Genomic DNA, 18,279 nt, shown 5'->3' with positions numbered 1-18,279 from the left:
CATATAGTGGACATGGCAGGTGGACGGGGCTGTGTGTATACTATTAGGAGTCAGGAAAAAAAAAAACCAAGCCAATTATTATCTGTGAGTCACTATGGCTGGCTAAGGAAGCATTTTTATCATTAGGCACTGAGTCTCTAATAATTTTATGTACTACAAATTCGGGAGCTGATTGCTGCCATGACTAATAGAAGATAGATGTTTCTTTTCAAGGTCAACTCTTGCTCAAGAAAAAATGAAAAACGATTCTCTTCCTTGACCCTGATAATGGATAAATAGAAGCAGGATTTATATGGATGGAAATGGGTGAGTCAGAGTACTTTATCCCATAAATAACAAAAAAAGTGGATTAAGACTGACTTGTCTCCAAGCAACATATATAAATGCAATCACATAACCCCGGTTTTAGTATATAAAATAGATGATCAAGAGATTCACTTCAAATTATTCATGGCTGTCTTTTCACTATTTAGATAGATTTTACAAAGCTTCTTTCTTGCCAGACATCCCATTGTAAACCTTTACCAATAAGGATAGTGGGCCAAGCTATTGCTACGGCCAAATTATAAATGAATGTTACTGGGTCTCTCAAAATAGATGTAGTTTAAAGAGCATGAGATCCATAAAAGAGAGGAAGAAAGGGGGTGGAGTAGAAAAGGGAGAGAAGGAAGGAAGAAATGTCCAGGAAGGAAGAAAAGGAGGAAGGGAGGGAGCAAGAGAAGGAAGGAAGGAAGGAAGGAAGGAAGGAAGGAAGGAAGGAAAGAAAGAAAGAAAGAAAGAAAGAAAGAAAGAAAGAAAGAAAGAAAGAAAGAAAGAGAGAGAGAAAGAAAGAAAGAAGGAAAGAAAGAAAGAAAGAAAGAAAGAAAGAAAGAAAGAAAGAAAGAAAGAAAGAGAAAGAAAGAAAGAAAGAAGGAGGAATTAAGGATTGTAAAGATAAGATTAAAAGGTTTTCTTTATAATTCAAATGTAGATAAGGTAATAATAAATAAGTTAATGAATGGTAAATTATGTGTGGAATGAATTAAAATCTTTTAAAAACCCAAAGCATATGGAAATGTGAATGATAGATACCAGGTCTAATGCTAAGACAAGGGGCCTCATACACAGAGCATAGACCAGAGTGAGTTGAGTGAATTAGATGTCCTTCAAATTACATAGAAAACTAATTTAGGGAAAAATACAATAAAAAAGATAAGTGACTCGAAATGTATTTTAATGTCTTTAATAAAGTCACAAATGAAACAATAAAAAAATATTCATCTGAGAAACTAAAGTCTTTTGATATTAATTGCAGAAGAGGGAAGAATATGTATGCATAACATTGCCTCAGTGTTTTTAACGTGGCATGACAATTAGGCACTAATGAGAGATATTTAAAATGAGAGATTGCTTTTAAAGTAGGAAACAATGACCTTCTAATGACCTTGCAGCTATGTGCATATTTAACTTCTTTTTATCTCTGTACTTGATTGCTTTTTTTTTCTATAAAAATGGAGATAATAAGAAGGTCATCTGAGGAAATTGTGTTGATTAAATAAGACAACTCAGGGAAGTTTGGGGCCAAACATTTAACACACTGGATACACGCAAATGATCAGTAACTCTCGTAACCACATTACCACGATGTTCCTCTCTGCAGCGTTCACATTTGTGTTGAAGGTTCCAGTTGGAGACCGGATCTGGCAGTCTACTGAGGGAGTTGTGTAATGTTAACAGTGCCACCAGAAGAGCTGAGCCTGGTCCCAGCACCACCACTTGGCAGGTGTGTGGTCTTGAACAAACCTTTCGGTCAATTTGATCAACTGTAAAAAACGAAAAGAATCACTGAGTTCTGCCCCCACGCTAGCACCACATGAGGCTGGTGCTCATTTGTTGGGCTTGGTTTCTCACTGTAGTGGAGACTGAACCTGGGACTTCCCTTGTGCTGGGTAAGTAAGTGGAGAGTAAGCAGCTACCACTGCTGTAACTCGCCCTTCTCCTGCCTTTTCCTTTGAAGCAGGCTGTCCTGGAACGTATAGTCCTCCTGTCTTGGCATCCTGAGTAGCTGGGATTACAGGTGTATGCTACCAGGTCTGATTTGTTTCATCTTACTTCTTTGATAGAAAATGTAAAAGCCTGCTGGTGGTATCACTGGGGCTGGGGCCCATTAAGTAGAAAGAAATATAGTATTCCAGCTTTACTAGGTCAGGCTGTAAGGTACCAGATCACACATCAAAACATTCACTTGGTCTCATCCCACATCACAGATCACACCACCCACGGTGGTGTTTACCTCTATAAATGAGAGGCAGATAGGAAACTAATGTCAAACTCAGTCAGACTTTCCTGATGGGTAACAGCACTAGTTATTCTTATTGAGAGAGTTTTTGACTGATCGTTTTTGTTTTTGCAGGCAAGAACTCAATGAGCCCAGACTAGCCTAAACTCAAAACAGTAGTGGAATCCTTGAACTCCTAATCCTCCTGCCTCTACCACTCAAATGCTAGGATGACAGTCAGGGGCAGCCACACTGGCTCTGTTTAGTCATCCTTCATCTATAGAGCCTCTAATCATCTTTCTGTGTAGATTGGAAAGTGCAGGTTAAATACAAGGCTCAAACCCAGGGCCCATGGCACACAGCATTGTGCTTTCCATTTATTTTGCAAATCGACATATTACATAACCAAAACCTGCCATCCATATTTAAATTCATTTAAAACACAGAAAACAGATATAGCATTTCTGCATTTTGTAAATTTCTATTTTTTGTAAACTTCTATTTTATATCCCAAAAAAATGAACGAAATATTTTAAAATATATGATGTTCTTGGCAATCCAAGAGAGACCTCCGGCTCCACTCATGAGTCATCTTCAGACGTTTGTGAGAGGACCCAGCTTTTCAGGATGGTCAAGGCTAAGGAAAAGAACTCAGGTTTGAAATGATGACAATTATTAGATGAGAGGTTTAAATTTATACCCCTGGATTTAGCTCAAAAATTTAATCTCCAAACCATAGATGACCTTATGGTTATAAAGTTCATTCTAAGGAAGCCGCTTCAGCAAGATGAACGGATCTCCGGAAGTCAGGCTTGAACTAAGATACAATGTTACAAGGCTGCACTTGGTAGACTCAGAGGCACTGCAGCTTTAAGTGCTCAGGTGCACCTCATCAAGAGCTGTCCAGGCTCTCCATAAAGCCAGTTTGACCATTAATAACATGCTGCAAAATAACATGACCATACTTCTTCAACTCATCTGCACTAAGCTTCAGCTATAGAATTTCTCCTGGTGAAGCTCTAGCGTTTTTTTAAGACCTAAGGCTCCTGCTTCTGGCTTTTCTAGCATTGATTCACAGCAGCAGAGTGCTAGCATTACACAGCAAAAAAGGGAAAGCAGCAAGCTGGTGTGAGCGGACAGCTAGAGCTTAGCCCCAGAAAATTTCTACGGAGAAAAATTTCAAGCTGATTCAGTTCACATCCATAAAGATGGAATATTTTAAGATTCCTGAAGACTTCAAATTAACTTTATAAAGGCAGAAATGGCAAAAATATAAATGTTATATAATATTTAATGTATAAAGAATTTTATAAGAGAAGCAAACATACTCTGGAGCACTTAATGCCAGGAAAGAGATGCTGTCCCAGATGGATTTGTTTTAATTAAAAACAGTAGCAGCATACATATATGACCCAATTGTTCTGATAAGAAAAACCTTTCTCTCCTGGGGATATTATTATACTCCTTCCAACAAATGAAACAAATAAACAAGCTGGCCTACTCATAAACTTTGACATCTGAGACTCAAGCAGAATAAGTGAGTGGTCTGGTTTCTTTTCAACTCAGTCTCCTCTCCAACAGACTCTGTTCTGGGCCTCTTATATCAACTAGCCCTTTAACAACTACCAAAGGGAAATTCATAAATAGTTATTCATTATAAGTTCTAGAAGTAGCTCCCAGACAACATCATGGGACCCATATCACAGCAGGCTGCTGAAATCTCATCATAAGTAGAAGCACCCTACCCAGTGGGCAGTGTGTTTCCCTCCCTCCCTCTCTCCCTCCTTCCCTTCCTTTCTTCCTTCCAGAGCTTTTTGCTGCCACTCTCCATTCATTTATGTGTGTGTGTGTGTGTGTGTGTGTAACCTTAAAAGAAAAAAGTAAGGAAGTAAAAACAGAGAGAGAGAGAGAAATATGATATATATATATATATGTATATATATATATATATTCATTTTGACCCAATAAATGAACCTCTTGTACAAATATTGTATTTCCATTTTCAATCAAGAACTGTCCTGACTCTCAGTAAAAAACAGCTTGACCATTTAAAACATGCTGCAAATTAATATAACAACACCGCTCCAATTCATCTGTGCTGAGCTCGAGCTATGGAATTACTCCCAGAGAAGCTCTAGCGTTTTTTAAAACCTAAGTCTCCTTCTTCAGGTTTTTCTGGAATTGATTCACCAGCATCAGACCCTCAAATTCCTTATAGTGCTTTACTCTTAACTCAAGTTAACATTCACGTTTCACCTAGTGAAGGAAATAGAAATAGGGGAAAAAATGTTCTTCCATTCTCCAAAAGGCAATTCAAAACAAACAACAATTTAAAGATAATTTCATTAAAACTCTTATATCCAAATCATATATATCCTTCTTTGAATAAACCACAAAAGTACTCTCGTAAACTCAATGCCAGCCCCACATTGCAGTAAAGCCAGATACCCTTTCTCGCTCATTTTCTCTGTTGCTAGTATGTTACAGTTGTATAGCTATAATGTCACCAAAAGAGGAAATATGCAAACCATTTCTCTCTATGAAAAATATTAAGGAAGTGAATTTTTTCAGAAGCTCAGGAGAGAAAAGAAAAAAAGGAATAGCTTCCATAGCCCTTTTAAAAATAATAATAATAATGTTTAAAAGACTGTATGGTGGATTTACCCTTCAAGTCACCTTCAGGACAAATAGAGAAATGAAAGAACAAAGTAAAAAGTGAAAGGCTGCAGAAAAGTACGGTGGGACTGAAGCCCTAATTTTTAAATCATTAGCACACTGTCCCCTTAACAGAAGAACTTGTAAGTCCCTGCATCATTCCTTAAGGCCTAGATTAATCAATAGTCCAGGTGACATTGCAGCTAAGATGTTAAGCTATCAGCACCAGGTTTAGCCTAAGTAATTGGCCATGACTTTGTTTGCAAGCAGCACTTTCTTTTCTGCAACTGGTTGGATGTTTAACAATTTTTGAGCTGGTTTAGACACGAGGCAAAACAGGCTGATGGTGAAATCAAACACATGTTTCCTTGTAAATGCCTCTGCAGAGTCATCTCATTGCCAAAGCCCCGCAGAAAACTCGCAGCTGAAGCCTGTTTGCTACCCATGTGCTCTCACTGCAGGGAGCTTTCCCCATGAGTGTGCAGCAGGAAACTGCTGGCAGCTTTATTTATCTTAGTAAAAGCAGGCAGCCGCACAGGGCTCAAGGAAAAATGCCGCATAGTTCAGATGCAGCAATTTCTACATGGCATCCTGCTGAGGTCCCACCCTGCTAGCCCACACCTGACAAGCCCAGGAAGTTTTTATTTTCATTTACTCTTTCCATAGGAAATCGATAAATTTGGGGTTTTACAATATTTACAAGTTAGTTGTCCACTTTGTGGAACGCCATTCTTGGGGATTTGAGTCTGGGCTCTCTCTGCTTGAGCAGTAAGCAATGCTCAGCAGATCAGATCCGCCTCATACCCAGCCCCCTCACCCTCCACCCCCGCAGCCCGCAATGCTGCAGTTTCACAGATCCAAAAGTTAACTCCTTAAACGAGCCTTTTTCCTTTTAAAAACTCGCTTCTATCTTAAAATGTATGGGCTGGAAGCTTATAAAACTACAAAATCAAAGCCTCAGAAAGGGAGGCGTCTGTGATTACTTACTGATGAATACAACTCTGTCACATAATGAAGCAGAGGTTAGAGAATATATGCCCGAAAAGGTACATCAGTCTGCTGTCTCTGCTTCCAAGCGCTGGTTTATTCTGACCCACAGTAAGCATTTCACAACGCCCACTCCTTCCTGTGACCCCCCTCCCCCCCCCTGCAGGACTGCAGTCCATCTCTCACTTTCTCTGTCAAGACTCTGAACTTTTTCACTCTGAATCTTCCAAAACTGTAATCCAAAATAGAAGGACATTTTCAGTTCAAAATATACAGTCAAAGGAAGCCCTCTGTTGAATGTTTGTTTAAATAAACATGCTTAAAGGATGGTGGGTCTATTCCAAATCGGTCATCAAAATCAACATAAGGAAATAGGTTGCGTTTTTAAATGGGGGCAGAGGGACCACCTGGCTTATTCAAGACTGAGATGAGTCTGTCCAGTTACCTTTCAATTAATTTAAAACTAATTCAGCTGCCCTGTCGGTTGTAACAGTACACGTAAGAAGTACCCAGACAGAAAGATGACTATGCAATTTTCAAACTTAACATACACACTATCTCCCTGGATTTTTTTTTCATCTAGGATTTCCCCTTCCCAGTGAGTAGTTGACCTTCAAATTTCAGGCCTTGTGTCTCCTCCTTCCCTAACATCCTTCACTTATTGGTAAAGTCAAACTGGGTTTCAAGTCTCTATTTTCCTTAACTGAGTTTAATGAATTTTAGTTGATTTTAAAATCTGCAGTCTGTTCATTGTGCCAACTCTGCACTGCAGAGAAGTCTTAGTGTGGGATTTCCAGATGGTTCCCTACAAACAAACAGCCCCTACAAACAGGTTTAAAAGTATTCGCTGGAGGAGATGAACCAGAAGTGACCCTCCTCTGGGCTCTGGTAGGCTGCGAACCCAGCACAATCCCATGGGCACGCCTGGGCGCTGTCCTTGGTGCTGCCGGATCCTTGGGCGTCACAGCGCCTTACCTGCTGGAAGCTGCAGACGTCCCCCAACAGTTAAGCAGACTGGAGTGCCACTTTCCACTTTTAACACAAATGACTACCCCGGCCTGTCTTCTTTGTCCCCTTTCCGGAGGTTTCCGGCGGGCCATTCCTCAAAAACTCTCTCTTTTTTTTTCTTCTGCATAACTCTCAGTTCATCTCTTGCTGCTTTAAGACAAGGAGTAGGGGGAGGAGAGGGAAGACAAGGAAGACAAGGATGGATGGGGGAACAAAAAGAGAGTTGGGGGTTAAGGGGTGAAAGTCGAGGCTGCAAAGAAAAAAGTCCCAGGGGAAAGGGCTTCAAGGGAAATGCCAGATTGAAAAAAAAAAAAAAAGTAGAGGGAGAAGGGCCTCGTGGAGAGGTGGGAGGGGTGTGTGTGATAAAGAACAGCGGACCCTACGGCCAAAAGTAAGGAAGAAAGAGACTAAGAGGTAGGGGGGCAAACGAAAGTCAGGAAGTCAGAGAAGAGCTGCCCAAAGGGCCGAGAGTGGCGAGACAAAGAAAGGGCGCTGGGAAAGGGCACTTGCGCCAAAGCTGTGAACTGCAAACTGCTGGTGAAAAAGCAGAGAAGGGCAAGCTACCGGGTGACAAGAGGTCTGGAACTCAAGGGGACGCTAGGAAAAGGCCGGCCCGGCGACACCCAAGTGTGGGGTCCAGTATGGTGCGGGCCCACGTGGAGCGGCCGCTGAATCACCGCAGGGCTTGTCTCCCCCTTCCCCCCACCCCCGGCCCGGTGCCCGCAGTCCCCGCCTCCTCGGCCGCCGCCTCCACGGGGCGGGGCCCTGGCCCGGGACCAGCTGCTCCGCTATAAAGGGGCTGCGGCGAGGCCGGCAGAACGCTGTGACAGCCACACACCCCAAGGCCTCCAAGATGAGCTACACGCTGGACTCGCTGGGCAACCCGTCCGCCTACCGGCGGGTCACCGAGACCCGCTCCAGCTTCAGCCGCGTGAGCGGTTCCCCGTCCAGCGGCTTCCGCTCGCAGTCCTGGTCCCGCGGCTCGCCCAGCACCGTGTCCTCCTCCTACAAGCGCAGCGCGCTCGCCCCGCGTCTCGCCTACAGCTCGGCTATGCTCAGCTCGGCCGAGAGCAGCCTCGACTTCAGCCAGTCCTCGTCGCTGCTCAACGGCGGCTCCGGCGGCGACTACAAACTGTCCCGCTCTAACGAGAAAGAGCAGCTGCAGGGGCTGAACGACCGCTTCGCCGGCTACATCGAGAAAGTGCACTACTTGGAACAACAGAACAAGGAGATCGAGGCAGAGATCCAGGCACTGCGGCAGAAGCAGGCCTCGCACGCCCAGCTGGGTGATGCTTACGACCAGGAGATCCGAGAGCTGCGCGCCACCCTCGAGATGGTGAACCACGAGAAGGCTCAAGTGCAGCTGGACTCCGATCACTTGGAGGAAGACATCCACCGGCTCAAGGAGCGCTTCGAGGAGGAGGCGCGGCTGCGGGACGACACCGAGGCTGCCATTCGCGCGCTGCGCAAAGACATCGAGGAGTCGTCGATGGTTAAGGTGGAGCTGGACAAGAAGGTGCAGTCGCTGCAGGATGAGGTGGCTTTCCTGCGGAGCAATCACGAAGAGGAGGTGGCCGACCTGCTGGCTCAGATCCAGGCGTCGCACATCACAGTAGAGCGCAAAGATTACCTGAAGACCGACATCTCTACGGCGCTGAAGGAGATCCGCTCCCAGCTCGAGTGTCACTCAGACCAGAATATGCACCAGGCCGAAGAGTGGTTCAAATGCCGCTACGCCAAGCTCACCGAGGCGGCCGAGCAGAACAAGGAGGCCATTCGCTCCGCCAAGGAAGAGATCGCCGAGTACCGGCGCCAGCTGCAGTCCAAGAGCATCGAGCTCGAGTCGGTGCGAGGCACTAAGGAGTCCCTGGAGCGGCAGCTCAGCGACATCGAGGAGCGCCACAACCACGACCTCAGCAGCTACCAGGTAGGAACCGCGGCTGCGCGGCCGGCCTGCGCCAGCGCCAGCGCCGCGCGCCCCCGACACGACACTCGAGAGCGCGCCCAGAGGCCCTCTTGGTCGCGCTCCCTGGTGGCGGCATTCCAGTGCGCGCACCAGCTTCACAGACGCGGGTTAGCCATAGCCCAAGGTCTGTGCTCCGCCCCTCCTCCTTGCCCCACCCACTTGCCGCAACTACTTAGAAATTCCCATCTCCTTCAAAAACTTGCTTTCCTACGGTAGATTCTACTGTAAAAGTAAAAAGGCACATTCTGGTCGTTGAGAAATACACCGTTTAATAAGCAGGAGCACAGATAGTCTCTTGGATTCCTGCCTCCTTCCTCGCTCCCCTCCCCACCCCCGCATCTCCACCCCGCCCTCCTCACCCCCTACTCTCCACTCCCTACCCTGCCTCCAGCCGCGACGGGCGGAGCTCTCAAAGCTGGCTTCAGTCCAGAATTTGGGCGGGGATGGGGGGGGGGGGTGCAAAGTCCGCTAGGGACCTTCCTCAGATTCCTCAATGCTCCCTTCTAGGGGCGTTCTAGGCTTGCCAGTCTCCGTGTGTGTAGTGCCTGGGAATTGTCTGGTTGATTTTTGTTGCTTTGTTTTGAATTTTACTACCATAAAAGAAGGAGGGATAGCTAGGAGGGATGTCTGCGAGGCTCACAGGACTGGCGGGGAGGGGGAGTTGGGGGGGGGGTAGGAAAGAGCTCCGGGCAGGGAATAGCAAGTGTCTTGTGAAGGAAGTTTCTAGAGACTCCCTGTACCTTTCAGGACACCATCCAGCAGTTGGAAAATGAACTTCGGGGAACCAAGTGGGAAATGGCTCGTCATTTGCGAGAATACCAGGATCTCCTTAACGTCAAGATGGCCCTGGACATCGAGATCGCCGCGTACAGGTACAGGATCTCTACAGACTTGGTCCAGACCCTACAGGCACTGCAGAGGCTGCTGCGAACAGCCTTCCCCACTTAAGCCAAAGCTGTCCGAGTGAGACAGGCTCAGAGCCCTGACTCCCCAGCTCAGTTACAAACAGAATCCTAAGTATTACAGATACAGGTTTATCAACCTGATTCAGCTTTAAAGAGTGACTATGGAGAAGATCCGGGAGGAGGGTGGAACTGGGGGAGGGGACCAAAATATATTGTATGAAAAAAGCCCAAATATGCACAAAAAGAATAGTACTTTTTGAGTTGCTGGGGGCGTAGCAATAGGTTTAAATTTTTGTTTTAAGCATCTGTATGTCTGACAAGCAGATGAAGTTTTCATTTTTATATTTCATCTGATGGTTCTCTTTTATAAAGCCAAGGACAAACACCAGGTCATTCTTCTCCTATTTCTCTGTTACAGCTTACTGTTGCCATCCTCTGGCTGAGACTAGATATAGGCACACTAGAATATAGGTGCACTTATTTTAAGTCTATGGATGATATACATGCATTCAATCTGGCTAGAAGTGTAAATTTAATGTATATTTATCTACATATGTAAAGTATGATACCCTCATATCTAGATCTAGACAAGTGTGTATGTATAGAAACATATAGAACTAAACATATAGGCAAATATAGGTTTGATCTCTTTATCTGTAAACTGGTTCTAGGTCTCCTAAGTAATGCTGTCTTTCTGTTGGCCAGATTCAAAGCATACAGCTCTTGAGGAGGCAGTCACTTCCTGTAAGGCTGTTATAGCAAGAATAAATTGCACTTTCTTTTTAAAGGAACCAAACGATTGTACAAAGAGACATTCTGTCACTGAACAAATTATAATTTGCTTCACCTATATTAGTATGTAGCAATAATTTAAATTCATCAACATTCTGACTTATGCTCAGTAGTTTTCATTTTAAATTGAACATTTTATTTGCTTTTAAACTTCATAGAAATCTTGGCAATTCAAATGATGAGGGAGGAGACCGTTTGGGGAACAAAGTGGGTTGGCCACTAGAGACCATTTTAGCACATTCATACTACACCTACACCAACTGCATGCCTGCAGCAGTGTTGTATTTACTGACTGGGTGTGGTTAGTTGTCGACTGGGAGTGGCTAGGCACTGCAGCAGAGGACTGTCTGGCACTCTTGGAGAATCTGCCCCAGGATATGATAAACATGTTGATGAAATGGCAGTAAGCACTCACTGCCCTGGTAGAAAGAGTATTTCCTTATGTGATTCTATTTATTCAAAAGTGCCCACTACATTAAGCTTGTGGTAATGAAGATTAGAAGACCACACGTCTTTCTTGATGTCTCATCCTCTTTGGTTCTCTCCTTAGGAAACTCCTAGAGGGGGAAGAGACCAGATTTAGCACATTTTCAGGAAGCATCACCGGGCCTCTGTACACACACCGACAGCCCTCAGTCACAATATCCAGTAAGATTCAGAAGACCAAAGTCGAGGCCCCCAAGCTCAAGGTCCAACACAAATTTGTGGAGGAGATCATCGAAGAAACTAAAGTGGAAGATGAGAAGTCAGAAATGGAAGAAACCCTCACAGCCATCGCAGAGGAGTTGGCAGCCTCCGCCAAAGAGGAGAAGGAAGAGGCAGAAGAAAAGGAGGAGGAACCAGAAGCCGAAAAGTCTCCCGTGAAGTCTCCTGAGGCTAAGGAAGAGGAGGAGGAAGGGGAAAAGGAGGAAGAAGAGGAAGGCCAGGAGGAAGAAGAGGAGGAAGATGAAGGTGTCAAGTCAGACCAGGCAGAAGAGGGGGGATCTGAGAAGGAAGGCTCCAGTGAAAAAGATGAAGGTGAGCAGGAAGAAGAAGAAGGAGAAACCGAGGCAGAAGGTGAAGGAGAGGAAGTAGAAGCTAAGGAGGAAAAGAAAATTGAGGGAAAGGTTGAGGAAGTGGCTGTCAAGGAGGAAATCAAGGTCGAGAAGCCTGAGAAAGCCAAATCCCCTATGCCCAAATCACCCGTGGAAGAAGTAAAGCCAAAACCAGAGGCCAAGGCCGGGAAGGGTGAGCAAAAGGAGGAAGAGAAAGTTGAGGAAGAGAAGAAGGAAGTCACCAAAGAATCACCCAAGGAAGAGAAGGTGGAGAAAAAGGAGGAGAAGCCAAAAGATGTTGCAGATAAAAAGAAGGCCGAGTCCCCGGTGAAAGAGAAGGCTGTGGAGGAGGTGGTCACCATCAGCAAGTCGGTAAAGGTGAGCCTGGAGAAAGACACCAAAGAGGAGAAGCCTCAGCCGCAGGAGAAGGTGAAGGACAAGGCAGAGGAGGAGGGGGGCAGTGAGGAGGAAGGGAGTGACCGAAGCCCGCAGGAGTCCAAGAAGGAAGACATAGCTATCAATGGGGAGGTGGAAGGGAAGGAGGAGGAGGAGCAGGAAACTCAGGAGAAGGGCAGTGGGCGGGAGGAGGAGAAAGGGGTGGTCACTAATGGCTTAGATGTGAGCCCTGCAGAGGAGAAGAAAGGAGAGGATAGCAGTGATGATAAAGTGGTGGTCACCAAGAAGGTAGAAAAGATCACCAGCGAGGGGGGCGATGGTGCTACCAAATACATCACCAAATCTGTAACCGTCACTCAAAAGGTTGAAGAGCATGAGGAGACCTTTGAGGAGAAGCTGGTCTCAACTAAAAAGGTAGAAAAGGTCACTTCACACGCCATAGTCAAGGAAGTCACCCAGGGTGACTAAGATTGGAGTCCGTTGCAAAAGGTTAAGCCATACGACAATTTCAAAATGCATGTGATTGACAGCTTCAAAACAGAATGGGTTCTCCCATGGGGGCTCCAGACATTGTATTTTCCTTTGTGCAATATGAGGGAACTGCATGCAAGCTCAGGGTGCCCCCCCTCCTCAGTCCTTGGGGGGAATTCAAATGCATGATCGTGTATGTACCTAGGGAATTCGCCAGTTTCCTGAGCTGTTGGAAGAGGGGCACTCGGGGGGATGTCTTGAGATGTATTATGCAGAGTACCAACTGAGCCAAAAATAATAAGTGAAACAGAACTCTCTTAGCCTTAAGAAAGCTATATATGAATACTTACGTTTACCTCACTGGTGCATTTAAAATGGACTTCTGTTCATGGGAGAACCTTGCTGATCTGCACAGTTCGCAACCTTATCTTGATCGATGTAAAATGTCACAGCAGTCCTTGCTCAATAAAGGTCATACTGGAAACATAAGCCAAATGTGTGGTGATGTGTCATTTCAGTGAAGTACCTGTTGCCGAGAGCTAGCTGTTGAGATTCCTCCGGAGCACACTGTCTCTGGGAATTGTTAGTGACCTGCACGGCTCAGCTCTCTGAGAGAATCTCATTGGAAAGCATTGCGTAGGACAGTTTCGTGTGTTGACACATGTACTTAGCCCAAGCTTCACCCTGAAAGTTTAAAACTATAGTTCTGAAATAAAAATAAAAGCATCGTGGGTAAATAAAGGGAGATTTGGTGAGAGAAGTCTTCAATCTCTAGACAGTTCCATCCCGAGGACCACAGTAAATCTCAAGGTGAGAGAGTAATAATGGAACCATTGCAAATACCGTGGAATTGAGTCACAACCAGGGAGGTCATGTGTGTCTAGAAGATGTGGACTTTAAATAGTCAAGAAATATCCACTCTGGTTAATAGCCATTTCCAACACTGATTCTTGGTTTGGTTGAAAAGGATTTATACTGTGTAGGCTTTTATTAGTTGGAGAAATAATACCAAAAAAAAAAGAGTCTTTGATTTAGATATTAAACAGTTTTAGGTGAAAAGCCGTAGTCTGGACGAAGGGAAAATAATACTATTTTCTCTCCAAAGCCATTTGCCTTAGACCTTTACACCCACATATAAATTAATAGCATATTATTTTTCCAAGTCTTTATTTTTCCTATTAATGAGACCAATCCAAGGATATCCTCCCTTGATGTTCTCATTAATGTTTTTCAAGATACTCCAATTTGGAACACTGAATGTACCCAGGGAGTTCAGAGTTCATAGAAGGTTTATAGTGGTCTTTCCCCAGCCATTAGCCAGACCCCAGTTTTTACCAAATATATATAACACCTATACACTTATTTATTTATATATTTTCTTTAAAACAACTTGTGGTTTATGTTAAAACACTCATTTTTTTCCAGATGCAATATCCATGACACCCAACCTGAAATAGGGTTATTTAAGTATAACCAGTCAAAACCCCAACTCTATGTGGAATTTAAAAATAAAATGAGTATACTGGAGGGATCCAGGGTAACACCTGGAGAAAAATCAGCTGATGAAGCAGGTGTTGGGAAAGGGGAGCTGGGATAGAGGTCACAGGCAGCCCAAGGCTGACTCAGCCCAGAACTATGTTGCTCTGATGAAAGTTCCAGAAAACAGCATCCTGTTTGCCTCCCACCTTGGCCAATAACAGAAGAAGCATCTTGATTGCCAGTCCAATCAAAAGTAACTCCAGTCACTTGCAACAGTGGTAGGTGGGGTAATTCCCCCAAGGCCTGAGAACCCATCAGAAGCAAGAAGGAAGTGCCCCACCAGCCCTGAATTACTCCAACCACCTCATTTGCTTTCCTGGGGACACTTCCATATATCTCGGAAAAGACAGAATCACTATTTTGACCTTCTCACAGAGAGTAAAATGTATCTTTGAAACTCTACCTAAACACTTCTAAATCAGTAAGTGGCCTTACCTATAAGAAGCAATAATAGAGGCTAGCTCTATATGATCTAGTCCATATAAACTTTAAGTAGCTACTAAATATTATTAATGTTTATAATATAAATATTATTATAAAGATAATAATTTGTTCCTAAAACCATCACATCAAATAAAAGTACAATGGAAGAAAAAGGAGTGCCAGCAGTGGTCCCTGGGGTAGAAATAAATTTTTTTAATGCCTGTATTGCCTTTTTTTTCAGTATGTGCTATTTAAAAGTGGTATCTGTCAGCTGAGCTCTCCCCTGAGGCTGGAACCAACCGTGTACTTACCCCCACCCCCGGTTCTGTTCCAATCCACCTCTCTTTCTTTCTTAGCAATCCTTCCGCATATGGTAAAAGACAGAATCGCTATCCTGACCTCCTCACGAGTAATAAAGCAACATTCCTTCGATAATCCATGTGAACGTTTCTAAATCAATAAATGGCCCTGCTGACTCAGCAATTAAACAAACAGAATAATTATTAAGGACCCCTGGAGACACTGGGCTTCACCCCTGGAATTTAAAAGAAAACCATCTGAAATCCATGCATCCAAATACATTCAGTGACAGTGAGGCAGTGAATCTAAACCTCCAAGAGTTCAGGAAGCTAGAGTCTGGTATCTCTCTAGTCTGTCTCTGGCTGCAGGGACACTAAGTCAGAAGTTAGATCACTGAGCTGAGAGTTAACCGGGAGTCTAGCTCCAGAGTGCAGAGTGGGAGCCCCTACAACACACCGCCTCTCAGATTCACCCACGGCGGACAACTCATATTATACGGATGCCCATCTAATCTCTCTGTTTCTCTTCAGAGGAGCCATGCCATGGGTCTTTCTTTCATTTAGCATCCTTATCTCTAGGGCATCATTTACATCATGAATTACAAAACTACACAGTGATTCTTCCATTTCCCACATCCCTCCCTCTTTACAAGTGCAGACTGACAACAGAGTTGAATTAGAGTTTGAACACCCTCGGGAACAGCACAGTTGTGTGCCTTACGGTCATTATTATCCTGCGAGTTTCCCCTTCTGTACGCGCAGACTGAGGAGGCTAAGGTCCTTCACTGACACCTATGTGGTTCTACCACACAGCTGCAGGGTACATAGATTCGATGAGTGCTTTTCTCCTGATAAACTTCCATGTTCGACTTTTTAAAGGGAAGTTATTTCTGGTGTGTTTTAGTCTACTGCCAGTCAGTACACAGATAGTATTAAAACATTAGGAGAGCCGTTCCCACAACAAATAGGTTGCTAGTTCCAGTTTGGAACAAGTTCTTTTCTCTGGTGGCTTATATAACTTGCCCAAAGGGAAGCAGAAGCTATTTTTATGTGAATTATTTTATTGAGACTACACAATATTCCTCCATTTCCAAGAGCCTTCACTCTTTAGAAATGCAGCTGTCTGACAACAGCATTGGATTTGAATGCCATCAGGGACAGCAAGCACAGTTGTGCACCTTGGGGTCATTGCTATCCTGTAACTTTCCCTTTCTGCCTGCAGACTATGGAAGCTGAGGTTCTCCACTTAACATCCATGAGAGTTCCCAGACCTTTGAGATCTCAAAGCCAATAAGTGCTTGCTTTGCCAACCTGACAGCCTGAGTTTCATCCCTGGATCCCGCAGTGGAACGACAGAATCAATTCCAAAATGCTATTCTCAAAACCCAGCACAATCACCCTGCCATGTGCTTGCCCATACTCACACATATTGTATAGACACACACACACATGCACAGACACACAAATAATGATGATGATAATGATGATGATGAATAAAACAGAAAATTCCCAGCACTATAGCAGGCATAACTATTTGTTCATATTCAGTATTAAATTAGATCAAAGTAACAGATAAATGATTCATTTATTTTGAAGACAAGAAACTAATCAGTACATTAATTTCCATTTGTGACTTCACTGCAAATTAAATAGTATTAATAATTATATAAAATACAATATGTGTTCAAATGTACATATAATTTCCAACATCAAAGTTTGTGTGTGTGTGTGTGTGTGTGTTGGGTTGGGTTGTATTGTACATGCATGTAATCATGTGGATGTATGCATGCAGTCACATGCAAAGGCCAGAGAAGGACTTCTGGGGTCTTACTCCATCATTTCCACCTCATTGCCTTGAGGCCTGAAGGCAGTACAGTAATTATATCAGGAATAGATGGTTTTCTACACATCAAATCTATAAAAGTTCCTTTGTGCTTTCTTCAACACTGACCAGCAAGTAGATTCAGTCCATGTTACTTCCGAGTGTCTACTCAGTTAACTCAAGCTGCTTCTTCAGAGATTCATAGATGGACCACAGAACTTCATCATGGTGTATGGGATCTGCCTCATCCACAGAAGAGCAAAGCCTTGTAGAATGCATTTAAGCCTTTTTCTCTTTACATTTAGGGAATGGCTTTCCTCAATATGTTGGCATAGCCAGGCTGGGTTTGATTCCAAACTTTAGCAGCTTCCGTAGAAACCAGGGCAGTGTCAGCACAGAAGTCAGCACTGTCAGAAGCAGCTAATATATTGCTGTGTGCCGTAGATAGGTGTTTTCCTCACCAAGCAAGTGGTATACACGGCTTTGAAGACTTCATAAAAGTTGAATTTGCAGAGCCCTTGTATAGAATAGCCAATCAAAGTTGGCTGGTCTGTAGCAGTGAATTAGTTAGGCTTTGTGCTCCCCGGGTGGGAGCACAAATTAATTAATTTTAAATGCCTTGACTAGCTCAAAGGCTGGGTAATTCTAATCCTCCCTACAGCTAGCACACATTTTCCTCCTGAAATCCTGGTTTTGCCCTATAATTCTATATTTTATCTTTGTTGCCCTGGCTCCTTCTGGTCTTTGCTGCCCAAGATGCTTCTGGGCAGCTCTTCCAGGGACTCATTCCTTCTCACCTACTTTTCAGATGATTTTACTTCCAAAGGTCTAAATCTGATCCATCTCCTTCCAAATCATAGCAACACCCTTCTCCTCCCTTCCAGTTCCTAACCCCCTGCAAATCCAAAAGTCGCACCTCAGTCTACCTGCCCAGACATTAGTCATTAGCTATTTACTGATCAACCAAAAACCAACTGGGGACAAGGACCTTCAGCGTTTGGACATTCAGATTCCCGAGTTTGGAGGTTGGAATAATTCAAAATGTTAGAACCAATCCCCAACACTGGTCCTTTAGCCAAACCATGAACACTATTTTCTCTCAGTGTAATAGAATCTATTAAATATGCCCTTACACTTTTGAGGGTCCACCTGCATTAGGCATTTTATGAAATCCAGGAGAACAATAGCAGTGTCCATCAGCCCACAGTTTAAGACCCCACCAAAACCACACAGCGCATAATACTCCATGGAGCCAAATTCAAAGCTGCACCCTTTCAAGACAGGCTACCAGGTGGAGGGAAGGTCAGGGTAGGCTCGGGTGCTGCAAGGGACCCAAGAGCTCAGAATGCATCAGCTGCAGATGAGGGGCTCTAAAGGGGTTCCTCCCCAGCAGGGATGCCATGCCAGTGATGAGAACATCCTCTTGCCTGCTATGGAGAACACCCAACTACTCACTCTGCAAGGCAGCATGCTTTTCCTGTGCCAAATGTCATGCAGGTCATAGAGAGGCTGAATGTTATCCCTGTTGGAGGACTGTGTCCTTCACCTACACAAACTATGTACAATGTCACGTGTGTGAACATCACAAGCCTGCCTTACTCTTTCTACAAAGCCTCATTCTGACCAAAGTTGCCTGCTTTGGTCTATGCTGGATTTCAGAGTGACTTTAAAAAATTATAGATGCAAGATTCACAGAACAAATAGTTACAAATCCTATGTCCCTAA

At 44.2% G+C, this 18,279-nt stretch overlaps 1 protein-coding gene, 1 long non-coding RNA gene and 1 pseudogene across 2 annotated transcripts; 1 reads left to right on the top strand and 2 right to left on the bottom strand.

The window, feature by feature from the left end:
- Positions 1-1,210: 1,210 nt before the first annotated feature.
- On the bottom strand, positions 1,211-8,822 carry LOC110309565. The gene is made up of 3 exons (XR_002379716.1): positions 7,746-8,822; positions 6,875-7,054; positions 1,211-1,802 (listed from the first exon to the last, which is right to left on the bottom strand). It is a non-coding gene; the product is annotated as an uncharacterized LOC110309565 (long non-coding RNA).
- Positions 7,576-12,960, top strand: Nefm (neurofilament medium). Its single transcript, XM_021182297.1, has 3 exons — positions 7,576-8,834; positions 9,621-9,745; positions 11,121-12,960. The coding sequence occupies exons 1-3, from the start codon at positions 7,761-7,763 to the stop codon at positions 12,466-12,468; spliced, it is 2,547 nt and encodes an 848-aa protein (XP_021037956.1). The 5' UTR covers positions 7,576-7,760; the 3' UTR covers positions 12,469-12,960.
- A 3,785-nt stretch (positions 12,961-16,745) lies between these two features.
- LOC110308968 lies at positions 16,746-17,956 on the bottom strand (annotated as a pseudogene).
- Between the last annotated feature and the right edge of the window lie 323 nt (positions 17,957-18,279).

This window comes from Mus caroli, chromosome 14 (assembly GCF_900094665.2).
Source record: "Mus caroli chromosome 14, CAROLI_EIJ_v1.1, whole genome shotgun sequence".
Classification (NCBI taxonomy): Eukaryota; Metazoa; Chordata; class Mammalia; order Rodentia; family Muridae; genus Mus; species Mus caroli.
Note: the sequence above shows the minus strand (reverse complement) of the source record. Positions and strands in the feature narration are given on the sequence as shown.

Excerpts from the sequence above, each read along its gene's own strand:
- Nefm (XM_021182297.1), top strand. The coding sequence starts at position 7,761 with ATGAGCTACACGCTGGACTCGCTGGGCAACCCGTCCGCCTACCGGCGG. Across the intron at positions 8,835-9,620 it reads ACGACCTCAGCAGCTACCAG|GACACCATCCAGCAGTTGGA; the intron begins GTAGGAACCGCG and ends TGTACCTTTCAG. Across the intron at positions 9,746-11,120 it reads ATCGAGATCGCCGCGTACAG|GAAACTCCTAGAGGGGGAAG; the intron begins GTACAGGATCTC and ends TTCTCTCCTTAG.